Raw genomic sequence first — 20285 nt, 5'->3', positions numbered from 1 at the left:
CTGAGGATCAGAGGCAGCCAAAGAAACTCAGATGGTGACCAGCTAAAACATTTTGTGATTCCCTTCCCGTTTTTTATATATCCTGTGTTTTCTTCACATTTTGTCCCTCAACTGTGAGAAATGTCCTTCCAGATCAGCTTCTTTCTAGATTTGTTTCTTATCTCCATGTTTTGTTCCTTCTCTATCTCTGACCTCTGATTCTAGTCTTTCTCCATTGTTTTATAGAAGATCATGTGGCACTTAATTGGGTTACTAATTCTTCAGTCCATGGTAAATGCCTGTACAAACACAGACTTCATAGCTTTCTTCAACTTGTGTGTGTGTGTGTGTGTGTGTGTGTGTGTGTGTGTGTGTGTGTGTGTGTGTGTGTGTGTGTGTGTGTGTGTGTGTGTGGTTGCAGGATGCTCTCCTACTTCATTTCACATTGTGTCTGCAGGGAAACAAACCCAGTCTATGAAACATGAATCAAACCCGTTTATTTAAAGCTATAAAGCAGCCCAGGATCACAGCCTTAGGTAGAAATAAGCCGTAATTCATAAAGCTATAAAAAGTGTCAATGACAGCCTGAAAAGGCGGTCTTCCATTTATGATAGACTCTTTCTCTGTGGTTTTGATTTTCTTTCATTTTTTTTTACAAGGAGCTCCTGGATTTATCAGAACCATCATGTTCTCATTAAAACTGATGAACATACGAAGCTGCTGTATGTGGACGTGCCGTTGGCTTTCTTATCAGCAGAGTCTCTCTCTGGTAGAAGGGAGGGCTGTTTTTAGCACTGTCCCCCATGCCATGGGTAATATGTTGTTTTGCCTAAATTCTAATCAGTGGGCATTTAAAGAAGCAGATATCAAAGTGATACACTTACCTGAGCGCCATGATCTTCAGGGCCCCGCTATTTAGTGCACATTCTGTATTAAACTAGAACAGTTGCTATGCCGTGGGCTCCATATATATTTTGCAATCTGTGACGTGACTTCTTTAACGTGGCTTTCAACATGCTGCGGTTTCCAAAATTTGTAGAACTCCCATCCCTCATGATGTCATACACTTCCTAAAAATAATTTATTTTTAAAAACTGCTTGTCACTAAAATACATGGGCTAGTTTAGAAGCAAATGGGCTGTAAGAGTTCAGTGGGTGGGCCACGAAGGAAATTTTGTTAGTGCATCTCTTTAAAATCTGTTTTTTTTAAAAAAGCAAAACCTTAAGTTGCTTTATTTTTTTATGTGCTTGTTATCTATCTACTTCCACTGCAAGAATCTGCTAGAATAGCAATTTCATCTGCAGAAATCCAAGAAACACTAGAGGTTTTTCACCACTCTTATCTTCTCCCTGTAGTTTCTGGGCCTGACCCATTCCGGTAAATAATGAATGACACATTCAGGATTCCTTCCTGGTTTCCAGTTCAAGGTTTTCTGTGATCAAAATTGCGTTGTTGCAGTTGGTGTAAAATGTGGAGTGTGGCACTCATATACCCATTTTTGGCACCCATCAGGGCACGATCAACGCTGTGTCAGAAGATAAGGAAAAACACTTGAAATCTGTATGTAACTGTAGAGGAGTGTTTTATTTTCTCTGTTGCGGACGAGCAGATGTTTCAAACAGCATTTTATGCATGACTGAGAGCAAGATAAGGCAGAAAGAGCAGCGGAGAGATAATTTTTAAAATCCCAAATTTTTTTTGCAAAGGGGATAGGAAAGGAGGCAAGATGACACCAGACTCAAATTCGCAACTGACATAGGGAACTGAACATACTCCTGCAAGAACGTTTATGCCATTCCAGCTGCAAATTAACGTGTGGCTTTCTCGAGACAATGAGGGAAGATTTTCCTAGCAAATGTTCAATCTCTCTCCCTCTCTCTTTCTCTCTCAATCTTGTCTCTTAAAAAAAAAACCCTTGTATTGAAGACAGCCATCAAAATACATTTGAGGAACCACAAAACTTGGTGAAGGGAGCAGGGCTGCGCTATCAGGTTCGGAAGGGCTTGATTAGCCTGTTCGGCTCGGCTGGTGTTCAGAAAAAGATGATTAGAGCAAGGAGATTTCATTTTCAGCCCCTCTTTAGGCACATCTGCTATCCTGGAATGCTAGGTTTGCAGCAATATTTAAAAGTCGGAAAGATTGGATCAGCAGTATCTAGTCTGCTTTCTCCTCACCCTGCCCCGGTATATATAACAGTTCCTAAAATAATCTGCTTGCTAGTTCACCCTCTTAAAATAATGTGCTTGCCAGTTCGCCCTCTTAATTGCTTCAGTGATTAAATGGCAGGAAGATTGGGAACGCCAGCATTAGCATAGCCGGCAAAGGCAACAGATTTATAATTTTGCTTGGAGGTAAGGAACCACTAAGTTAAGATTTGGTCACATTTGTGTTTCTTTATCAGAATTGGAAACCTGCTCTAATGGGTTGTGGTGTTTTTTCCAGGCTGTGTGGCCGTTGTCTGGTGGATCTTGTTCTTAACATTAGGAACAAGATCCACCAGACCATGGCCACACAGCCCGGAAAGCCCACCACAACCAGTTGAATCTGTCCGTGAAAGCCTTTGACAATACACTGCTATAATAGCTTTGCTGGAGGTAGAGGTGGTTGTAAAAAGGTATAGTCCTGGAAGGTACATTCTCCAGGCCCAAGTCCCCAAAATCAGTGGCCAGAGAACAAAAAAACTGGAGTTAGGGAACCACACCAATTATTTGTAAGTCTGCTGTTTCTGTTTGCATGTCCCTGTTTTCGTTCTGCTTCTCCCTTGTGAGAAACTAACCCAGGAATCCTTCGCTTTGAACCACTGTCATTCATGGTTCACTTTCACTGCCTTGTGTGCATCTGTTGAAATGACATTAAAAGTCCACAACAAATAGTAGCATTGATGGCAGCACGACATTGGTGGTGTGGAATCAATGACAGTGCTGGTTTTTGAAAGCAAAAGGAAATGAAAGCAACCCAATCAACTCACCCCTGCTGGAAAAAAAGCAAAAGGGATAGATCCTGTCATTTAAGTCAGGACCAACCAACCACTGTCAAACAGTTGTGATTACACTACAGTAGCTTAAGCATACGCGCACACACACACACACACACACACACACACACACACACGTTTTCTTCAAGTGTCATCACTTGCAAATGATGTTACAACAATTGTTATCACCAGCACAGGGATGTGATTGGAAGCCAGAAACCCCTTCCCCAAAGTCGATGCTTCTTGCAAGGATTTCTCACTCTGCATTTGCCAAAGGTGTTCCTTGTGTTGTCGTGACGGGAGGGAGGGGGGAGTTTTCCGGTTCTCAAGTCGGTTTGCCAACACACCTTTGCTCCACACGTGACAACCGATTCGCTAAGTGTGGCCTGAATGGAGGCTAGCCCATTAAAAACGAATGGTGTGGAAATAGTTAGCGAAAGGAGCTGGCGTTGCAGTCTCCCCGAGTCCCCGAGTATCTTCCTTAACATCTTCACTCTCATTCACCAAGTTAGGAGGAGGCCCCCCTGGCAGGTGATTGAAAGACAGCTCATGCTTGGAAACTCTTCTTTCTCTGAGGGAAACAATGGATAAAAACAAAATACTTGTTAGGTCAAGAAAACAAGAGGAACTGGAGCACAGCCCTGCCTTTCAGTGGAGGCACTAATGATACCCCACTGTAGAGTGTCTACAGAATGTTCTGTGTGAAGATTTGGTGGAAATAATGGGCCTTCCACGCATGCTGCTTTTGGCTCGAAATCCATGACAAATTCCTCAGGAATGCGGGTTTTTTGTTTAAGTTTTGTTAGCATTTTTTACCAAGGATGTAAAGAGTCTCCTTGTACTATTGGAACAATAATTGTCCATAGGTTTGAAGCAAAGGACAAGAGGCTCTTCTGCACATGATGCAAAATTACCCCATGGGATTCCTTTTTGAGCCCCACTCTGGTGGTATCAAGATGCACCAAAACTTCTCGTCTTTATAGGCTGACTGACGGACTCATTGGTTGGGATTTGGGAATCGTTAGCTTACTTCCCTACAACCTAACATCCTCAGAGCCAGTGTGGTGCAGTGGTTAAGAGGGGTGGACTCTAATCTGGAGAACCAGGTTGGCTTTTCCACTCCTTCACATGAGTGGCAGACTCTGATTTGGTGGGTCAGGTCTGTTTCCCTTCTCCTCCACATAAAGCCTGCTGGGTGACCTTGGACCAGTCACAGTTCTCTCAGAACTTTCTCAGTATCTGTTGTAGGGAGAAGAAGAGAAAGAGCTTGTAAGCCACCTTGAGGCTCCTTATGGTTGAGAAAAGAGGGGTATGAATCCAAATTACTGATACTCCAAGGCACCCTAGTTGCGACAAAAAAAAATGGTAACCTGTTCTTCACAAAAAGGAGAAAACTCAGTGCAAGGGGCCTTCAGGCAACTTAAAAAGATGAAACAGGTCGTTGAAATGGCACACGGGGAAGAGAAAACCTTGTGGTGTGGTCAAATCATTGGTTGTGGTGTGGTGTAGATCCAGCATGATTTAGTGGTAGGATCCAGATTCAATGGAGATCCAGATTCAATGGAAACTTGCTGGGGAGCCTGGGGCCAGTTGCACACTCTACCTAACATACCTTGCAGGGTTGTTGTGAGGATAACATGGAGAAGAGGGCAATGGTGTAACCAGCTTTCACCCCCCTCTGGGGTATACACAAAATGAATAATTAATTAACCATGCAGAATTCTACCAGCAAGGATCCTGTGGCATTGGACGTGCATGTCTTTTGTTCCTGCAATGTGTCCATCCCCATATTCAACCAGTATTTTGCAGTTTTAGGTCTGTATTCAAATCTTTACTAAGCTATGAAGTTCTCAGAGTGACCCCGGAACAGATGGAAGGAGAATTGTGCACACTGCTCAGATCATCTTGGAGGAAGAGTGGGAAGAAGCAGTGCACTATTAGACAGATCACGAAGGACATTTTTCTGGTTTCTAGAAGAAGAAAATGGAAGCGCCGGCACAGAAAATGTTCACTCTTGTGACCTGACTGAACTTTATCACAGCTCTTCTCCCTCACTCTCTTGACTTCAACATCTTTTTTGTTGTTGTTGCTGCTGTGGCTTGGTTTTATTTTCCCTCAGCTGTTCAAGCACTGTAAAAGGTAAAACTGGAAACTAATTATATAGGCTAGAATCGATTAACACAGACAGAAACGGAGCTGACGTGAAGTGGCCAGGGTGTTCATGAGCCAGTGAACAGCAGTGGAGTTCGACGGCTGTTTAAAGCTTAGTTGACATCAATTCTGCTTCAACTGCTTTTTTTTTTTGGAGGCTCCTTCGCAGGAGTGGTTGGGCTGGTGGTAAAAGAGAGAGAAACAACCCCCCCCTTCAAAATAAATGAAGCCGTTTGCGAGATCTCAACTCTGACCTCTAAGGGATCGCCCACTATTCAAATCAACGCTGGAGCAGAATGAATCTTTAGAATCAACCCACCGGGGGAGCTTCCAAATGAAGGTGATTGGAGCCCTAATGGCTTTACATTTCTTTCTTTGACTTTTTTTTTAAATAAAGGAACTCCACAATAAAAGGCTGTGTGTGCTTAGAGCAATAGGGTAATCTTTAATGACCAAATTCATCAAGCCTGTTACCTGCGTTCCCAGCTTGCAACCAGGACCACTGTAAGGAATTAAATGCCCCAGAAGGGAGAAACAGAGTTGACCTTCACTACCCATCTTCTAATCCACATCTGGAAAGAAATCAAGAAGAAAGAAATCTATCTGTTCTACTTCTTGTCATTCCCAGTTTTACTTGGTTCAGCATTCCCATGTGCCAATACTGTCTCGTCAAAGGATGAGGAAACGAAATTGCCTGTTTTCAGTCATTCCAGAATATTGGTGTTGCATAACTGACAAATGGATGGATTACAGTTGAAGACCTTTCCAAAAGGGGAGCAGTTAACTAGGCCTATAGGACCCTTTCTTCAGGTCTTCCTCCAGTGGCTTCTGGGACTCATGGTTTCAGCAGTATTTGTTTATGGGACAGGAGAGACAAATTTGTGGCTATGCCTTGATCAATAGACAGTCTTCAGTTCTTCAGTGTTGTGGTCCTGGTCTGTCTCACCTTTGATTTTACTGTACAATTCTGAATCTGATTACACCTGTGCAAGATAGAATCCTACTCTATCCCAAGATGGGATCCTGCTTTATCTAGGCATGTATTACATCTGTACCATCAATATGAAAATTACTAGAGACTAAGGCATGCTTCTAAATCTGGCATTCTTGTCCTTGCAGTTTTGTCCTTGGTTTCAGTACATATCACTGTGGAAGGAAGGAAGGAAGGAAGGAAGGAAGGAAGGAAGGAAGGAAGGAAGGAAGGAAGGAAGGAAGGAAGGAAGGAAGGAAGGAAGGAAGGAAGGAAGGAGGAAGAAAGAAGGAAGGAAGGAAGGAAGGAAGGAAGGAGGGAGGGAGGAGGGAGGGAGGGAGGGAGGGAGGGAGGGAGGGAGGGAGGGGGGGAGGGAGGGAGGAGGGAGGAAGGAAGGAAGGAAGGAAGGAAGGAAGGAAGGAAGGAAGGAAGGAAGGAAGGAAGGAAGGAAGGAATTGACACAATGACGATGTTATGCCAGTTTTGAAGGATAATTATTGGCTTGTGAATTGGGGTTTTTTTTTCTTTTAGAAAAAAGGAAGGTGCTGGGTAAATACCAGTGCAATTATTAATATGTTTTTACAAAATCCAACTTTGATGGTCTTCCCTTGGTGACCAACTTGAGAACACTGCAGTTGAGCAGAGAAATTAGCCCTCGTTTTGAACAAATGGTCTCTCATTTTGTATCAGACAAAGATATACATAAAGGAAGATCAAGGTTTTGTAACGTGCTGAGTTCTTTGACCAGCCAAGGAGAAAGTTTTGAAGCTCAGGAAGACCTTCTGTGCCTGGTCATGGCCATGGTTGGTCATTTGTGCCTTCATGCATTGTAACTGACCTGCAAGAGTCTATAGGGCTTTCTCTCCTGCACCTGGAAAGCGTACAGACTCCTTTCACATGCATTATCTGTAGGATGCAGTGAAGGAATAAATGAAGCTCTTTGGGAACTGCATTGAATAACCCCTTTTTTCTATCCAGGAAGGTAAGATGCTGCATTTCCCCTCCCCACCCAGTTCGCCTTGTCACGCTGCATCTGAAGATTCTATTATACAATGGGAATTGCTATCTTGGGATATGATTTCATGACAACTGAGTAAGGTGGGCTGGGGATGCTTCTGACATATGTAAGAAAGTGGGTGATGAAGGCATCGCTCTCCTGGCTAAGAAAAAGCCTCCAAGGACCTGCTTTCTTAGCATCTGGTATTTGCATCACTGCAAGTAAAAGAAAATCTTGTATTGTCGAAGGCTCTCACAGCCGGAATCACTGGAGTGTTGTGGGGTTTCTGGGCTGCATGGCCATGTTCCAGTAGTATTTCCTCCTGATGTTTCGCCTGCATCTGTGGCTGGCATCTTCAGAGGATCTGATGGTAGTAAAGCAAGTGGAGTATATGTACCTGTGGAATGTCCAGGGTGGGAGAAAGAACCGTTTGCATTGGCTAAAAGTGTTGAGGGTGCAGTTTGCAAGTGTTGTTTGCGTGTGTTAAGTGGAATCCACCCAGTTTAGAATATGTAAGTGGCAGCCACCCATTTTAGCATATGTATGTAACACTGAAGTGGCATAGTTAGTGCGGGCATCTGCATAGTAGTTGACTGGCATTTTGATCCCTTTGATTGCTTCCTGCAGAGAGACATCCTGGGTGGGGTTCACTAACCATTGTCTTGACATCAAAATGCTACTGGAACATGGCCACACAGCCCAGAAAACCGACAACACTCCAGTAGAAAATATTGCCTACTGAATGGCCTGTATAAATATTAGAAATTCCCTGCAAACACACACACGCACGCACACACACACTTACGCTTCTATGTAAAGGAAGTGTTCAAATGATGTAATGATTGTGCACGATACCATGTGAAGTGTAGGGTGAACATCTGTGTAGGTAAAATGGGGGGGGGGGGCTGGATGGAGGTTAACCCTCTTTCCCATCCTTGTGTGGCCTCAAATTGGAGCAGCATTCAGCCACAATGAACTTAAAAAGAAAAATGGATTGCTGATCACCCCTCCCGTGGTGCAAGTACAAGCTTTGGATGCAGCAAGAAAAGGGACTCAAGAAGAAGAGAGGAGGAGGAGTTTGGCTTTATATTTTGCCTTCCTCTTCCATATGGAGTCTCAAAGCAGCTTACAAGCGCCTTTCCCTTTCCATAGCAGACACTTTGTGACTCACCCAAGGTCACCCAGCAGACTTCATGGGGAGGAGTAGGGAAACAAGTCCAGTTCACCAGATAAGAGTCTGCCATTCATGTGGAAGTGGGGAATCAAATACAGTTCTCCAGATTAGAGACCCCCCCCCCCATTCTTAACCGCTATGCCTCGCTGGCTGAAGAGGTCATGGAAAAGGCTGCATGGAAAAGGTGGGGTTTGAGTAGGCATTTTTCAGTAAAAGAAGAAGAGTAACCAAAAAAAAATCTTTACCTCTGCTACAAGCTGCCTCTTTCCCCATTTGGGCCTTTGGTTAGCTGTTCTCTCTCAGCCACGACTCTGCCTCTGGGATATATTGCCGGCCTGTGGGGTTACAAGAGGATCGTGCATACAAAGCAGTTTCAACATTTGAACTGGGAAACATTATTATCCTTGTAGTGCACTTGGAGATCTCTAATGTTTCCCGCTGTTTATAAACGGGGCAGGGTTGAGTCAAGGGTCCAGGTGTTCTTCTGCTTTCAGTTTAGCTATTGCACCTCACGGGATACCCTGTAATAACGCCCTCGGAGAATAAGATGTGCTCTAATTAATTGAGCTAAATTTGATTGGGGTAGAGTGAGTGGTAACACTTGTACATTTGATACTACCTTCTGCATTCCCAGGTACCTGTAATGAATCACAATGTGATTGCTCAAGCCATAATCACATGGAAGGACTGGTTGTTCTCAAATGTGATTTTCTCCAGTTTGAAGTGATGACATCCATCAAATTTTGTTTCAAAAATTGTATCTGCACAAATAAATAAGCAAACTCAATCCACGTGCATGGCCACTAGTTAGGCTAATCCAGGGGTCTGCAACCTGTGGCTCCAGAGCCACATGCGGCTCTTTCAGCCTTATACTGTGGCTCCGTGTGGCCTGAAGGTCGGAGGATAGTGTAGGCGTGTCCCTCCAGCCCTCCAGAGCAGCACTGTAAAGAAAGGTGAGTGGAGGGGCCAAACTGGAGGCGGCTCTGTGCATGAGGGAACTACTTTTCGCCTCCCCTTCACTCACCTGTCCTTCCAGCACTGCTCTGGAGGTCTGGAGGGACACACCTACGCTGTCCTCTGACCCCTGGAGATCGGAGGGTGGCATGGGTGTGTCCCTCCGGAGCAGCTGCTATCCCCAGAGCCACCATCCCCCTTCTGCCCCATGTTTCCCTGCCCGGCACCGCTGCCTCCCACAGCATGAGAGGAGGCGGCACCGGGCAGGCCACAGATGCCATCCCCCCTCTGCCCCATGGAGCAGGTGGCTGCCTGCTCTATCGGGTTGAGGGGGTTTCCCTGCCCTGCGCCTCCGCTTCCCAGCACTGGAAGGAAAGGTGAGTGGAGGGGCCACCTCTCCAGCTTGGTAGATCTTCAGGGCTGTGGAAAATGGGTCCAAATGGCTCTTTGGGTGGTAAAGGTTGCCGACCCCTGGGCTAATCTATACATCTGGCTTCGGGATTAATGCAGATATTTTTGTTTGTTTGAATTGGTGGGGTTTTTTAAATGTGGTTGCTCATTCAGCTGTTCTGTAGGTTGTTGATTTTCTGATGTTCATGTGTCATTTCCCCCATGCATACGCACTGTTTTTACACAGTTTAACATTTTACGCAGTTTAGGAGGGTAGTTTAGTTGGTCAAAAAATGAAAGAACAAGATCCAAGTCCAGTAGCACATTCGAGACCGACAAATTTTCCAGAGCCAAAACTCCCTGCATTGGATACTTTCTTGGTTTCTATTGTCATATATCAAAGGCAGCTTTGATTCTTGAAAGATTGCACCCTGAAATCTTGTTCCTCTTGAAAGTGCTTCTGGATTGCAATCTTGCAATTTGACCCAAAGTAAAAATAATACTGAAATGTATCGAGTTTAATGGGAAGACATTGGCAAAAGGAAGTCTACCTTGCTGGGTAGTGAGGGGGGTATATGTCGGAATAGTCCTCCTTCAACCAAAAACTTCCTGTATCAACAGAACTAGAATGTAAAGTTGAAGGATCTGCCTTTTTGACACTTGCTAGCTTTCTACATATAGTGGGGCTTTTGAGTCATCTTGAGCTATTTTCTTATGTAGTCCTTATCTGATCCCTGAAGTGATAAAGTCCATTTAAGTGTGGTTCTTCTCTTGGGAGGGAGGGAGGGAGGGAGGAAGAAGAGGGGAAGAGTTTTGGATTTATATCCCCCTTTCTCTCCTGCAGGAGACTCAAAGGGGCTTACAATCTCCTTGCCCTTCCCCCCTCACAACAAACACCCTGTGAGGTAGGTGGGGCTGAGAGAGCTCCAAGAAGCTGTGACTAGCCCAAGGTCACCCAGCTGGTGTGTGTGGGAGTGTACAGGCTAATCTGAATTCCCCAGATAAGCCTCCCACAGCTCAAAGCCTTAGAACTGGGAGATCAAACCCAGTTCCTCCAGATTAAGATACCATGAGGCTCTTAACCTCCTACGCCACTGCTGGAGGGAGGGAGGGAGGAGGAGGGAGGGAGGAGGGAGAGGAGAGAGAAGGGAAGAGGAGGAAGAGGAGGAAGGAAGGAAGGAAAAGGAAAAGGAAAACAAGAAAGGAAGGAAGGAAGGAAGGAAGGAAGGAAGGAAGGAAGGAAGGAAGGAAGGAAGGAAGGAAGGAAGGAAGGAAGGAAGGAAGGAAGGAGTCGTGTACTTCTTGAATGGGTGGCAGCAGCAGAGAATGCCATTTAACTGGTCTCAGGGAATAAGATGTAAAAAATTGATTGGAGTAATCCATTTCATAATGAACAGAATTTCAAATACAGAAATAATTAGTTGACACAGCCCCGAGGCACAGTTCAGTGAAGTTTTATATGCTGTCTGTGGAGCCTCTCTGCTCCAAAACAGGGAAATTTTGATGTAAAAAATGATTTATGTGCTATAAGTGTGCACACTCTTTTTATCGTATTAATAACATCTTTAACTGCCCTTCGAAACTTTTGGAGCCTCGTCTGCACTCTTGAGGCACATGGAATCAGATTCACCAAGGCGCTATCAGAAAATTTATTTTCGGTTTAACCATTGGAATCTAATTCTTTCTAATGCAATATTTGAAAATGCATTATTATCTAAGTTAATATAGGGTAATCTAATACTCTGCACAGCAGACACAGTGAGCTGAAGGATCCTTATTAAATGTGAACACGTTGGTCTCTCTGGATGCTGATTCTTGGGTGCCTTCATGATGGGAGTTGGGTGTTTAGCCGTGTTACAGAAGAGACTGTGTTGCCACAGCGTAAACCTGAACTCCCCTTTTCCCCTTTCCCAATACTTTATGCAAAAGTTAAGCTCTTGATAGTTGTTCCACAACTTCAAAACAGAGATGCTGATAATGTATGGGATTCTCTGAACTTTAAGTAACAAACACACACGTATTTAGTGTTGTTGTTCTGTGTCCCAAACCACCAGCTTTGCAAATATTATCACTGGGTTGGGGGTGGGGGAACTGCAACAGCTTCCCTGCCTGGGCTGCTCACCAATCAAAGAACCAGCTTTCCTGCAAGTTGTGTTGCAGCAATTATGGTACACAAGCACATGCTTTGCCAATTGTGCTTTTGAATGGAAAAATTGTGGCTCCTCCTACAAGCCACAGGGAGGGTTCTGTGCTTTCATGTGTGCCCCTTAATGAAAAACACGGCACATGACCTGGACACAAAACCCCACATGCGACGTGTGGTGGTGATTCAGATTTGGTTTGCAAACAGAGCAATCCTGTGAAAAGCCATACCGGTCTCCGACTGTTGCCTTTTGTGGGGCTTAGGGTGATATTCGTTGGCTGTGAATCTGGTCTTTGTTGTTTGAGGATCCTACCCCTACGTTCCCACCCCATTGAGCAAAGTTTGAAGGAGCCCTCCCCCATCTTAAGTGCCACTTCCATTGGAGGTAGAACCACTTACGTTGGAGGAAAGTTCTATAGGCTGAAGGGTGTACTTCTTGGAGGATGGCTAGATTCGCACCATTATGCTTACTTTCAGAAAGATCCCTTCTTGTAAAAGGGAAGTAATTTACCCATCCAGGCAAAAATGACTCAGATGTATTGGTAGTCTTGGTGTATGCAACATGTTTTCTTTTTAACTGTGTGAGCTAAAGAAGCTCAGAGCATTGATTTAGAGTTGGCCTTTGTAACTCTTCGATCTTCTGTAAAAGAGCCTTGATATTAAATCACGCTCTGTGCCTTGTCTATCAGCTGGAGCCTGGCTGAGGGTTGGATGGTTAAGAGAAAGCCAGTACCATTCAGCTATATCATGAACCAATCCTTGTATGATATAACCTTAGTTTATTGGAGGAGTAGAGAGAATCCGGCTTTGTCTAAAGAAAACAAGTAGTGAATCCAAGCTGAGGTATGTGGGTATCTGAACCTCTAGCAAATCTGTTTTGTTTTTTGCATTCCACTGGTGGAACTGAGCCCGTCTTTATTTCGTGTTTCTGCTCTGTTCTTTTGTGGCAACTTTTCTCCCTGTTTTTGCCTTTTGGTCCAATAAAGCATGCCAAATAAAGCTTCTCACAACACTTTGTGGAACTTTTTTGTGACAGGATTGGCCCAGTTGGTTTCAAAGGAGGATTAGCTAATAAATGAATAGATGGGACCTCCATGGCCAAAAGCAGTCTACCTCTGAATGACAATAATTGGATGGGAGCATCATAGAATCATAGAACTGGAAGAGACCACAAGGGCCAAGTCCAACCGCCTGCCATGCAGGAAATCCGAGGGAATGTCTGGCCCCCCCAGATCTGCCAAAGTTGATGCTCTAAGTGGGGTGGAGGCAGATGTCTGGGGTTCTTTTCCCTAAAGCACGTTCACATCAATGCTGCAGTGAACGAGGCTCATACTGAACTGTTAAACATTATTGTGATATTTTCCCCAGAATCTAAAAATAAAAACAAATAAAAGCAACCTATTTCCCAGTTGTTTTTGAAATGGTGCAAAAGTGTCACTGCAGAGTAAATTAAAAAAATATGATAAAGCAGGTAGGGGGGAGAGTTTTCCGCAACGTGCAATAGTGTGCATTTGTATATGTGCGTGTGTGTTGATCAGGGAGGGATGCTTGGTGTGAGTTGTAGGACTGGGATTCGAAGAGCACAACTGCCCCTGTATGCATCTGTAAAACACTGCAGTGAGGGCTGTTTTGTCCCTCTTTCAGCTATTTATTTCCAATGGATAATCAATGCATGACAATGATCATCACGTGTCTTCATAATAAAAGTAACTTAGGTTACGTGTCAATTCGTTGGCTTTTGCCCCTTTGGGTCCCTTTGGGTTCCAAATGAGCAGGTAGAGTTTTGATACAAGCAACACACACAGCAGAAACAGCAGCTCTGCAGCATCTTCTTCTTCTTCTTCTTCTTCTTCTTCTTCTTCTTCTTCTTCTTCTTCTTCTTCTTCTTCTTCTTCTTCTTCTTCTTCTTCTTCTTCTTCTTCTTCTTCAGCAAATTGATTTCAACCTATTAGCCTATTTTCACTGACCCAAAGTTCAAGTGCTGAATCCAGGGAATGCTGACAGAAATCAGGTGCTTAAAAATAATGCCCGTTAAAAGTCAAACCATTTTGGTACATTGCTGACCTGAGCTCTGTTTAAAACACCGAAACTATTTCGAGCCCAATCTTGATTGCAAAATTAACATGCCTGTTTATGTTGAAAGGTCCTTCTCCCACCCCATCGGTGACGTTTCCAATCAGATATATTTTAAAATACCAGGAGAGGGAAGGAAAGAGTCTATTCCCTTTTCCCCCCACATGCAGGCCGTTTTCTCTCTCAGCAGGGTTTAAACGGCCGTGGCAGTAGCATCATGAAGTCAGTAGATGGCTGTAGAAAAGTATGTTGAACACTCTTGTGCTCAGAGTAATAAGATCGGGGAGGCCTTGACCAGACTAGATAATTCTTTTTTATCTGAAGTACATTTAAAGAGATAGAAAGGAGGGAAGCAGGCTGCAGCGTTGGCTCTTCCTTAGGATCGTAGCTTTGAGTTTTATTTTTATTTTTTAATGGACACTGAAATGTAGAGATTTTTTCCCCCCCTGGCCTAGAACCATGAGTTCCCTTGCCATAAATATCGGTGGCCGTTGGAATTGCATTGAGAATCACCTGCTTAGCTCTTTCTTGCCAGCATTATTTTTTGGGGTTGCTCTACGTTTTAAGAAATCTTTTCCTCCTCTTTCCCTTTAACATCCCTTCTCCTGCTCTGAAGGAAGTGGAGTCTTTCCTAGTTATTTAATTATTTTCCACCCTTCTCTCTCCCTCCCCCCCCCCCCCCATTCCACTACTGTAGTAGACTGCCTTTTAGTGCTGGGATCTGCTCATTAAACAGACACACCAAGAATTGTTACCTAAGCAAGCCTGACAGTCAAGAAAGGACAGGCAGAGTTAGGAAGGAGGAAGGGGGGAGAGGAAGAGGGAAAACAAAAGGGGGGAGGGGGGGAAAGGCAGCCCGGAGCAATTTCGTCTTATGCCGAAAAATCCACTGAACGTGAACGAATGCTATTCTCACAAACAGACAAACAAACAATAAACCCCAGTTTTGTATAAGAAAAACAGAAGACTACTGTAAGGACTTGACAGGAAAAAGGCAAGATTTTTTTCCCTTTTTTTCCCCTACTTCTCACTGGGTCGAGTTCTTTTCTTCCTCCTTCCAGACATACTTAGTGAAGTAAAAATAAGGAGACTTCTGTGTGCTGACAGAGCCCTTGAAAAACATTTTTTCCTCTCCCCTTCAAGATGATGATGTATTTGTGGGTAGGTAGCGTGTTTCCGCGTTGATCTCTTCTTTTATTATTATTACTATTAATAAATTGACTGGGGAAGGGGTGGGATGGGGTGGGATGGTGGGGATCGCTTTGTAATGTGTTAAATCCTGGCTGTTCTGCAGGATAGTAGCTCAGCCGAGTTTGCATGGGGAGTGTATGTCGGTTGTAACACCAGTGGGGGTTTAAACAAGCTGCATTCGTAAATGTTACATTGTGCCTTAAAAAAAATTCTTAGGCTTTGTAATGAAATCTTGTTGTGTGTGTGTGTGTTGAGCATGCATGTCTGCTTGCATCTTCTTTTTTAAAAAAGAGTGTTTCTAAATGATGCATCTGAGATTTCCGCTGGTTATGAGCAATGCATCACTTATAGCTACACAATATGTTCTTACTTTACGGAGGACTGGTCATTCCGGACGCCGGTTAATAGACCAGAATTGCATTACTTGACCCGGGTGTCAGTGGTAGTGGGAATGTTCTTGCTTATCCTATAATGCTTCAGGTGAAACAGCACATATCAATGAACAGTGAAACACTCCTATGCGGTTCTATGTTCCTGGTGTTAACTTCCCACCACCCCCTGTTTGAATACAAATTTGTTCAGCTGAGCAACTGGAATAAGACTTGCAGTGGGGCAATTGCATCTGGTTGAATACAGGAGCAAATTAGTGCAATAAATCATGTGATTTTTGTTTTGTTCAAACACACATTCACAGCACTTTTCAAGGGGCAAAATACTCCTGCACAATTAAAATACAAAATGTGTTCCTCCTTTGGGGTAGTGAGAGAATCTGCTCCAGTAGCAATTGATCAGCAGGGTTTTAAATTGCTACATACACAGGACGTGATGTGTAGTTTCTCTCCATAAATTCTGTTTTTCACTGCTAACGGTTGAGAATGCAGAATGTATGTGTGTGTGAATACTTTCCAGCTCTTTCTGTGCAGTTTGCTAATTTTGTGTGACTCTGTGATAAATCGTTGTTGCTTGTCACAGATATACCAGCATTTAAACAACTTATTTCTGTTTTTACCTGTAGTGCTCTTCCAAGAGCTTTGCCTGTGAGCAAGTTGGATTGTTTCAGGTTTTCCCTTCGCATACCAGAATGAAATCAGCTTACTTTCCCATCAGTTAAATCTATCCATGTATTTATAGAATCAAGACTCATTATGGCTTGCAGTTTCTTCATTTGCTTAAACCCCTTTCTCTTGCTCTCTTAATTTTCTCGTCACTGTGGGTTTGTTTCATAGATTTTGTCATAGCCTAGGTATTTTAAAAAAAACACATTTCCCCTCTTTATCAATTTGCATCTGCAAACTACACAAAACTGGATTTGATCTCGTTACTTATGTGGGAAATCATTTACAGATTTATTCAAGCAGAGAGGTAGAAATGACAAGTTCTGTAAACTGTGCTGGATTTTGTTGCATTTGGACATCAATTATTAGGAAACATTTAAACCATAAGGCTAGGGGCTTGTGTGTGCAACCGTGTGTTTAATTTTAACTTTGTGCTGCATGAAGATTTGCTGATAGGAAAACTTTTTTAAAAAAGTTTAATTATAGGTAGCAATAGTGCCTTTCATTATCTGCAGTACAGACCAGAAGTCTAGCTCACAGTATTTATGAACTTTACTTCCCCAGCCATTGCTGATACGTGTGTTTGTTATAACCCAACACACACAATACTAGGCAGCTTTAGATGGTGTGCCCTCTTGGGCTCAGAAATCTCACTGACCTGCTTTCTTAGTAATTAATCTTTGACCTTTAAAAGCCAACTCTTTCCATTTCTGTTTTCTTCTTTTTGACCAGTATTTCACAGGCAGTTCAGATTTTTATTAGCAACATTTATCAACGTGAAAAGGGTTTCTATTACTTTTGCTGTTATTTTTTCCCCCTTCCCCTGGCCCCCTTAGCCAAAATAACCCGGGACACGCCAAACACCACTTTTTTATATCAATTTGACTCTGTGGATATACAAAACAGTGTATTTATAACGAAGTCTTCAAGTCAGATTACTTTGTGATGGGAATTAAGAGGTTTCGTTATCCTTGAATGTAGCTGGTCCCATAATAATTTGGGAATGCATATGGAGGATGTGTGTCTCCAGCAAACAACTAATAGTTTGAATATAATTCTGCTTGTTGGTACAACAGCAATATTAGGACCCTTGAACCTCTAATACACAGATCTAGGAGACTCTCTCTCTCTCTCTCTCTCTCTCTCTGAAATTCTTTCACTGAGTAAATATGTGCAGTTACTTGAATGTAGAAATGTGGAAATCCATACAGCAGCCTGATATGAAGTCGTCACACTGACACTATCTTCAGGATTTAATATAATTATATCTTCTAGTCGATAATATTAATATTGTTTCAAGTACTTAGCCCCTGGGGAAACTGAGGGTTTTTTTAAAAAGGAGGTGTATATTACTTTTTCTTTCCCTTAGCAATGCTAACAGGTAATCATGTTCTAAATTATTATTTTTTGCCCTTTATTTTATACACAGTGATTACATTAACTTTGCTCTGTTGTTGAAATTTCCTCCATCTGTGAAGGTCTTCATAAGCTTGGGAGTTGGACTTGTGTAGGTATCTAGGAATATCCCCCCGAAGTTTGTATGGTGAATTTCACTACTCCAGAGTGAACTAATGCTGCATTATCTTATTTCAGTTACCATTTTGAATTTTTAAGAATAAGTGCAGTCCAGTGAGTGATAAATATCTTTTGTGCAGTATTGTGGTATTTTTTTGTGTGTGTGCCTGGCCGTAATTTACAAGCAGGTCCTCGTCTTTAAACATTTCTGGTGGCTGAGAGGTTTCCAGAGTTCATGATTTTAGACGGTTATGAAACTGCGATCTTTTGCAATATTAATTGACTGCCCTGATTAGCCGAACTGAATCCAAGAGCACGGAGAGTTCAAAACACGTGTGCTTCTCATCTATGATTTAAAAAGGGCATTTTTCAAAACACATGTGAGATTTGATCAGTGGTGGGATTCAAAAATTTTAATAACAGGTTCCAATGGTGGTGGGATTCAAACAGTGGCGCCGCCGCACACACGCACCTCCAGTCCCTATTGGGCAGGGAGGTTGCTTTAGTAACCCCTTCTCGGCACTCAGAAAAAAATTAGTAACCACTTCTAGAGAAGTGGTGAGAACTGGTTGGATCCCACCTCTGGATTTGATCCCCAGCTGGATCAACTTCTAAGTATCAGACAGATTACTTTTTTTTGGCTACAGAAACCATAATGTGTGACGGAAGTGGTTCATGGACCATGGGTTCATGGTCCATTCCAATCTTAGGTCAGTGAGCAAAGTTTTGTGAAAACACCATAACAAAAATAACAAACCTTTGCTTAATTGGAAACTATTTATTTCTTATGTTTAAAAATCACGAAGATCTTGTGGAAAAACTTTGCAAACAAATTATGTATCGTCAGGGTCAAAAAGCCTTTCCCCCCCTAATTTCAGCATTGTCTTTGAGATCTGACTCAATCCTGTGTCCTTTTATATTAAACAGCAACTGACTATTGGCTCAAAAAACAGTGTGTCTTCTGTGAATTCATAATGCTCCAACACTTCTGTAAAGGTGTTTTAAAATATATCCCTGAAAAATGCAACAATATAAATCACTATTCCTGGTATGGAGTTAGGGTTAATTCTAAACTCTGCAATAGCCACTTCTCTAGTTTAGACCTCTTTGCCAGTAAGTTAAATCAGGGCAAAAGGAAGCCTGGAGATCAGGAAGTTGGGATTGTTGTGGAGAAAATAACTGATTTCAGGTCTGGAGTGGACGCTCTCCAAATCCATTTATTTTCGGTCAATAACAAATTAGATTGGGATTGGGGAGCAACTCATCTTTGCATGGGAACCGTTGAGGCTGGGATCAAAGGAAGTGCTTTAGGCATACATGCGGAGTTTAAAACTATTTTTAGGCTGCTTTTATCGCCAAAGGGACTCAAAGCTCATTGGGAAAAAAAGTTCTGAATAGCAAAAATAATATATAAACCAATACATGCATGATGTCTCTTTCAGCCAAAGTTGCCAATTCAGTCTTGGGAAATGCTTGGGGAAGGCAGCATTTGGGAAAGCAAGGATGTGCAGACAGGATGTGATGTCACAGCGTCTACACCTGCAGGTGTCATTTTCCCCACAGAAACTGATTTCTGCAGTCTGCAGATTTGTAATTGTGGGGAAACCCCCAGATTCTAGTTGGAGGTTGACAGTCCTACTTTCGGCTGCAACTTCCTTACCCCATCCCTGCTTATGTAATGAAATCTCAACTCTCTTTTTGAGGTTTGCAACATGGAAAGCTGGTGTTGGTGGGGGTGGGGAACAACCCACCATACCTTTAAGAACACCCTTTTCTACGAGTCAGTCATACAATTTGGATTTATATCCTGCTTTTCTCAACTGTGAGGAGTCTCAAGGCAGCTTACAAGCTCCTTTCCCTTCCTCTCCCCACAACAGACACCTTGGGAGGTAAGAGGGGCTGATAGAGTTCTGCGAGAACTGTGAGTAGCCCAAGATTCCCCCAGCAGGCTTCATGTGTAGAAGCAGGGGAACAAATACAGTCCCCCGGATAAGAGTCTGCCGCTCATGTGGAAGAGTGGGGAATCAAGCCTGGTTCTGCAGATCAGAGTCTACCACTCTAACCACTATACCTTGTTGGGACTCTAAGGAAGATCTGTCACATGCCAAGTGGGCTTTTTATGTCTCATTGATTAAAAAAAACTTGCATAAACTCACCCAATCAGTTAAGGTCAGGAGGAGCAAACTCTACTTTATTTATTTCAAAATTTATACACCAGTTTTGTATAATTTATATGTAATTTATACACCAGTTTTGTATAATTTATATGTAATTTATACACCAGTAATGTAATTTATACACCAGTTTTGTCCCAATGTAAACCGCCCAAGGTGGTTTACAACATCAAATCCCATCAGTGAGAGTGGTATAATATAGAGAGATTAGAGCAGGGGTCTGCAACCTGTGGCTCTCCAGATGTTCATGGACTACAATTCCATGGAATTGTAGTCCATGAACATCTGGAGAGCCACAGGTTGCAGACCCCTGGATTAGAAGCACAGTTTGTTTACCATTTGCCTATTTCCATGTAATTACCTCCACAGTGATGCCCTCATGTGAGTATTAGATTACAGTGTCACAACCTTTCTTTTAGGGAAATGTTCCATGTGCCTTCTATTCATAGATGAAGTATGGCAAAAAAAAAAAATAACGGGTGGATTGAAGAACAACTCCCCACTCCTCCGCATGAGACTCTTATCTGGTGAACTATATTTGTTT

At 42.9% G+C, this 20285-nt stretch overlaps 1 protein-coding gene across 22 annotated transcripts in view; it reads left to right on the top strand.

Annotated features, from left to right (window-relative positions):
• The window catches only part of RBFOX1 (RNA binding fox-1 homolog 1), a 1291038-nt gene that overhangs the window by 886348 nt on the left and 384405 nt on the right, over positions 1 to 20285 (top strand). Inside the window, exon 1 of one of the 22 annotated variants that reach the window (XM_048494262.1) lies at positions 14644 to 14967. The exons of the other annotated variants lie outside the window; for them this stretch is intronic. Coding sequence (XP_048350219.1) covers positions 14950 to 14967 — 18 coding nt within the window. The 5' untranslated portion in view covers positions 14644 to 14949. Of the gene's footprint in view, positions 1 to 14643; positions 14968 to 20285 lie in introns of those variants that run through there. 22 annotated transcript variants of the gene reach the window in all.

The sequence above is a fragment of the Sphaerodactylus townsendi genome, linkage group LG04 (assembly GCF_021028975.2).
Source record: "Sphaerodactylus townsendi isolate TG3544 linkage group LG04, MPM_Stown_v2.3, whole genome shotgun sequence".
NCBI classification, from domain to species: domain Eukaryota; kingdom Metazoa; phylum Chordata; class Lepidosauria; order Squamata; family Sphaerodactylidae; genus Sphaerodactylus; species Sphaerodactylus townsendi.
This window is presented reverse-complemented; position numbering and strand designations above follow the sequence as displayed.